Below are 6,564 nucleotides of genomic sequence, written 5' to 3'. Positions count from 1 at the left end.
CTTTTTTAAAAATTTTGAGATTTTATGGCTCTGTTGCCCAGTCTGGAGTGCAGTGGTACAATTTTGGCTCACTGCAACCTGTGTCTCCCAGGCTCAAGCAATCCTCTTGCCTTAGCTTTCCAAGTAGCTGGAACTGCAGGCACATGCCACCACATCCAGTTAATTTTAAAAATATTTTCTAGAGACAAGGCCTCACTATATTGCACAGCCCAGTCTTGAACTCCTGGGCTTAAGTGATCCTCTTGGCTTGTCCTTCCAAAGTGCTGGGATTACAGGTGTGAACCACCATGCCCAGCAAAAGGGAGGGTTCTTATGCAAGAATGCCTGATAACAAGAACCATCACAAAAGACTCTGCAAAACCCATAACTTTGCACAAAGGCCATTGCAAACTTACACATACAAAAATGCTTCTACAGGGACATATGTTCAGTTACTGCCTGTCCAGTCTTGCACTGGTGCTGCTTTTGTTATTTATCCTTGTAGCCAAGAATTATCTCAAAACAATGATATAATCCTCACTTTTCCTTTAATAACCTTTGTCTTCCTTTACCTCCCGAATATGCAAATAGTTTACTATGGCACACGTATTCCCATTGCAATACTTACTCCCAAATAAACATCATTTTCTTTTACAAAGTCTCACTTTCTGTTACTTAAGTTGACAAATACCTTGAATAATCAGAAAATAAAGGCAATAAGATGAGAATCACTTCTATCTTTCTTCTGTCAATTCCAACCAAACAGTCTCCATCTGTATTCATATAATTTGCCTTTCCCTCTGTTATGAGGAAGGGTTCCCATTCTTATCCAAGGCCAACCTATTACTTGTGAATTAAATTCCACCCCTTGCTTCCTTAAGGACCACACCATGATGATGTCTTCACTCTCCTGTATCATTTGCTCCCTCTCTATGGTATTATTATCATAAGCATATAACATGCATTACTGTCATTCATCTTTTAAAAGTTTCTCTTGATTCCGTGACCTTCCAGTTCCTGCTCAGTTTTTGTGCTATTGTTTTCCTGAAAAACCACTCAAATCAATCAAGTGTTCTCACCGACCTCACATCCTTGCTCCCATTCCAGTCCAGTTTTCCTTTCACCTGATCCATGGAAACAGCCTTCACTGAGCTTATTAATGGCCTATATTTGTTAATATTTTGCCAGTGCCGGGGGCAATTCTCTCTGCCTGTTTACTTGGCCTCTCATGTTTTTGCAGTCCTGCATATGCAGCTCCAACAGGCTTGCACTCTCTTCTTTGAATGGTAAAGATCCTCTAAGTCCAGGGCCAAGTGTGATGATGTGCAGATATTATCTGGTAGGACTCAAGTAAATTGTTCTAGTTCCTGCCTTACTTCTCAGCACACATCTGGCCACTGCTGAACAGAGACGTGGCAGAGCATCAATAGCAAGACCCTTTGACAAATTCATTGTTCATCATAACAAATTCATTTACTATCCTCCAAATAGTAAAGAATTGGAAATAACCTAAGTGTCCAAACTTAATGTAGTAGTGAGTCAAAATGTATCAAGGTACAAGGCCTTTAACAAAAGTGACCTTTCCTTGTCTTCCCAGCCTGGGCTGATGTTAGCTCCTTCCCTGCTCCTGTCCCATAGAGCCTGAGGCATAGTCCTTTGGCTACTTCATGCCCTTAGGCACATTTCCTGGCAGAGTTACTCCAATAAGTCTCCACTCAGTGTTATAAGGGGTGGGAAGAGATGACATAGTGGAGAGTGAGAGCTGCAGGTTCAGGTGTGAGGAGGAGTCAGCCAGTGGCCTCACTGACAGGGGAAATGTACCCATGCAAGGTTGTTGAGGGAGAGGTTCCATCTAGGCAGGGGTTGGGGCCCAGGACACTCAGCTAAGGGGCCAGTTTCAGCTCCTTCAGCAGAGCTGGCTGGTTGAAAATATCACGACCTTGGGCCAACAGAGGGAGGCTACGGTCAATTCTGGCATGTTGAAGTGGCCTTGAGAAAACAAAAAAGCATGGTAAATATGAAATTACTTCAGAGAGACAGGCAAACTTGGTACCAGCAGCCCATGGGTGTTGGGGACCCTCCGCAGTATTTCTGGACAAATTCACTACTTACCCAAAGTCCTTGTGAGCTTCGTGGACTTCATTGGAGACTGTAGCTATGGGAGAGAAGATGGATGGGGTGAGGCATTGGGAAGGGTTGATAGGTGAGTTAAAGCCTTTTTTGGCTTGTCTACCAGTGGTGGTGGGGTCTCCCTTGGCTCTGCCCCCCATGCAGGACCCAGCTGTTCGGGTGGGAGGAAGCTCCCACCCCTGCTGTCTCCCTATTCTTGTTGCCCATGCAGAGCCACCCGCCCTCTGAAATGAGTTTTGAAACCCAGCCTCCATACTCTGCATGGCTCACAGCTACTGACCACAGTGTTTCCCCAGCACCCCAATCAATTTTCTTCTTGAAAGGGATTCTGAAGCTGTTCACCTTACTTCTCCACAATATTTAGCCTATTGTGGGGGATCAACCCCACAATCTGACTCATGCAGTAGAAAGGGGGACAGTAGGTCATCTTGTGTCTCAGGGTTTAAGGTTGTGGCCAGGTCTCATTTCAGACCCGCTAGTCTATCTATGCAGAGACTTCTCCGCTCCTCAGCACCCTAGTGCAGGAAGGCAGGAGGGAAACCAGGCTTCTGTTAAACTGGGACAGCCAGTGACTGCCCACTGCACGGCAGATGGAATAGGGGTGGCAGAGGTAAGGATATGCCTGGCACATGAAATATGGTCAGTAGGTGTTCACAGGTAGACCAGGGAGTAAGTGATGGCAGTGAGAGCCTGGCTTTCATGGGCAGGCTCCCCACACCCCTCAGGAATGTGACTGTGAATCCAGAAACAGCCATCAGCTGCACAGTTGTAAAGGTGAAATTAAGACAGCAAGCCCGGCCTGGGGGTATAGCTCAGGGGTAGAGCATTTGACTGCAGATCAAGAGGTCCCTGGTTCAAATCCAGGTGCCCCCTACTAATTTTTAATGACTGAAGTAGTGCCGGGATTTCTGCCCCTTCTCCCCACATGTGACCATTAGTGTGCTTTATTTCATGATAAAATTTAGTGTCTGGATCAGGACAAGGTCTAAGAATCCTCCCCGGTCATCACCCAGATAATATAATAACTGCTAGGGTCACATTTGATTGAAGAGCCTGACCAAGTTAGCCCAGACAAGCCCCACTTCTGGGTCTCTTGCCCCTCATGGTCTATATGTGGATCTCACTCTTTCTCAGTATCTCATTTCCTCAACCTCACTGTAATCTCCAGAAAGAAAGCACAGACTCTCTCTTTGATCTTGCTACTACTTTCTGTGAAGTATGAAGGAAATATATGCAGCTTCCTACTTCCCAGAGGCAACTATAACGATCTGAAAACCCTGTCAAAAGTTGTCTCTTTTCTCTGTCTGCGAATTTCTTGAGGGTGCTACCTCTACCACAGACTCTGGCCACCTAATTCTCCCTTCTTCTCTCCTAACACTTCTTATTTCTTACCCTGGGTTAGTATTTCCTTGATGAGAATACCTAGAAGTAGACCCTACTTTATATTAAACTTAAAAATTCAGATAAAATATTTAAGACATAAATGGCTGTAACAAATCTTCAGAGGATTCTCTACTTTCCTTGATGAACAAAGAAATTTGAAATAATCTTTTATATGAGGACAAATAAAAATTCAGAAAATATGAAAACCATCTCATTAAAAGTATCAAATAACTAATATAGGAAATACCAGATGTAGATTTGGGAAGGAAGGGAAGCAGAAATTTAAATTTCCATACTAAAAGCTGCTTTGGCCCTGAGTGTATTTCTCAGTTCAGAAGAGGCAGCTGAGAACCTGAGTGGAGCTTTTGGGAGCCTCTCAAAACTAGGGAGATAGAAGTCAGAATTCTGGGCTCAACTAGAGTATAGACATTGATGACACCAACTCTGGCTTCTGACTAGGAGCTCAAGGGATAAGAGTAAATGTAAAGAAATTCAGTCACTGTAAGAATTTGTGGCTAGGCTTTTTAACTTTTGAATGGCTCAGGAAAACTCAAACCTCGAAATTATATTAAGGTGTCTGATTGCTCAGGACACCTTAATATAATTTATTTACTTGGAAAAAGCAAATAAAGGAAGATATTATTGTCCCTGGCCTTAGATTAGTTCTACAAATAAAATTTTAGCATACAGTCAAAGATCACCATATACACAGGGAAGCAAAAAGCTATGAATGAGAATCAATAAAAATAACAGACCACAGAACTAAACAAAAGGACTTTGGATATTAGAACTACCAGAAACTCTATAAAATAACAATGCTTATTGTGTTCAAGGAGATAAAAGCCAACCTTGAAAATTTCAATAGGAAATTTAAAGCATGAAAAGTAACTCAGGAGATTTGAAAAGACAAAATATAAATTTTATGTCTAAAAATACAATAACTAAAATTAAAAACTCAATGAATAGGTCTATGCTCTTCTTAATAAATAGATTAAGCCAATGAGAAAATCAGTGAACTAAAACACTGAGAGGAAAAACTATCCATCATAAAACATGGTAAGACAAAAGTTGGCAAACACAGAAGATAAAGTAATTAATATAGAGGAACAGAAAGAAAAAAGACTGAAGAAAAGTGAACAGAGCCTAAAGGACCCGTGGGATGCCACAAGTGGACCAACATATGCATTGTGAGAATCCCAGAAGAGGAAGGGAGAGAAAATGGGGGAGAGAGAATATTTGAAGAAATAATAGTTGAAAACTACCCAACATTGATGAAATACATGAATATAAAAATCTAAGAAGCTCAGCTGGGCACAGTGGCTTATGTATGTAATCCCAGCACTTTGGAAGGCTGAGGTGGGTGGATCACTTGAGGTCAGGAGTTTGAGACCAGCCTGGTCAACCTGGTGCAATCTCATCTCTACTAAAAAAAAAAAAAAAAAAAAAAAAATTAGGCGGGCATGGTGGCACGTGCGTGTAATCCCAACTACTCAGGAGGCTGAGGCATGAGAATTGCTTGAAACCAAGAGGTAGAGGTTAAAGTGAGCTGAGATCGCCCTGGTGTGGTTCCGTCCTGTGCAGCTATTCTCTTGAGCAGTGGTTGTTTATCTCCATCCGCCTTCTCTCCCACCTAAGTGCGTGCCACCACCTAATGGAAGATTCGTGGACATGGAGATGAGGCCCCTGAGGCCCCAGAACTATCTTTTCAGTTGTGAACTAAAGGCCAACAAAGATTATCACTTTAAGGTGGATAATATTGAAAATGAGCACCAGTTATCTTTAAGAGCAATCAATTTAGGGGCTGGAGCAATGGATGAATTGGACACTGTTGAAGCAGAGGCAATGAATTATGAAGGCAGTCCAATTACAGTAACACTGGCAACTTTGAAAATGTCTGTGCAGTCAACGGTTTCCCTTGGGGGCTTTGAAATAACACCACCAGTGGTCTTACAGTTGAAGTGTGGTTCAGGGCCAGTGCATATTAGTGGACACCACTTAGTAGCTGTGGAGGAAAATGCAGAGTCAGAAGATAAAGAGAAGGAGGATGTGAAACTCTTAAGTATATCTGGAAAGCAGTCTGCCCCTGGAGGTGGTAGCAAGCTTCCACAGAAAAAAGTAAAACTTGTTGCTGATGAAGATGATGATGGTGATGATTTTTATGATGAGGAAACTGAAGAAAAAGCACCAGTGAAGAAATCTATATGAGATACTCCAGTCAAAAATGCACAAAAGTCAAATCAGAATGGAAAAGACTCAAAACCACCATCAACACCAAGATCAAATGGACAAGAATCCTTCAAAAAACAGCAAAAATCTCCTGAAACACCAAAAGGACCTAGTTCTGTAGAAGACATTAAAGCAAAAATGCAAGCAAGTATAGAAAAAGGTAGTTCTATTCCCAAAGTGGAAGCCAAGCTCATCAGTTATGTGAACAATTGCTTCTAGATGACTGACCAGGAGGTTATTCAAGATCTCTGGCAGTAGAGGAAGTCTCTTTAAGAAAATAGTTTAAACGATTTATTAAAAAGTTTTCATCTCATTTCATTTCTGTAACAGTTGATATCTGGCTTTTTTATAATGCAGAGTGAGAACTTTCCCTACCGTGTTTGGTAAATGTTGTCCAGGTTCCATTGCCAAGAATGTGTTGTCCAAAATGCCTGTTTAGTTTTTAAAGATGGAACTCCACCCTTTGTTTGGTTTTAAATATGTATGGAATGTTATGATAGGACATAATAGTAGCGGTGGTTAGACATGGAAATGGTGGGGAGACAAAAAATACACATGTGAATACTCAGTAATTTAATAAAAACAAAAAAGTGAGCTGAGCTCATGCCACTGCACTCCAGCCTGAGTGACAGAACAAAACCCTGTCTCAAAAAACAAAAACAAAACAAAACAAACAAACAAACTAAGTAGCTCGATGAATTCCAAGTAAGATGAACTAAAAAGACCCACACTGAGGGAAAAGGACACCCTATTCAAAAAATGGTGTGAAAAAATCATCAAGCCACATGTAGAAGAATGAAACTGGATCCTAATCTCTCACCTTATACAAACATTAGACAGTAACAT

At 41.6% G+C, this 6,564-nt stretch overlaps 1 protein-coding gene and 1 non-coding gene across 2 annotated transcripts; both read left to right on the top strand.

Annotated features, from left to right (window-relative positions):
* Window positions 1–2,910: 2,910 nt before the first annotated feature.
* Window positions 2,911–2,982, top strand: TRNAC-GCA (transfer RNA cysteine (anticodon GCA)). Its single transcript has one exon. It is a non-coding gene; the product is annotated as a tRNA-Cys (tRNA).
* A 2,178-nt stretch (window positions 2,983–5,160) lies between these two features.
* Window positions 5,161–5,937, top strand: LOC108522293 (nucleophosmin-like). Its single transcript, XM_017862392.1, has 2 exons — window positions 5,161–5,688; window positions 5,776–5,937. The coding sequence occupies exons 1-2, from the start codon at window positions 5,161–5,163 to the stop codon at window positions 5,935–5,937; spliced, it is 690 nt and encodes a 229-aa protein (XP_017717881.1).
* The last annotated feature ends 627 nt before the right edge of the window (window positions 5,938–6,564 follow it).

This window comes from Rhinopithecus bieti, unplaced genomic scaffold (genome assembly GCF_001698545.2).
Source record: "Rhinopithecus bieti isolate Rb0 unplaced genomic scaffold, ASM169854v2 scaffold_64120, whole genome shotgun sequence".
Taxonomy (NCBI): Eukaryota; Metazoa; Chordata; class Mammalia; order Primates; family Cercopithecidae; genus Rhinopithecus; species Rhinopithecus bieti.
This window is presented reverse-complemented; position numbering and strand designations above follow the sequence as displayed.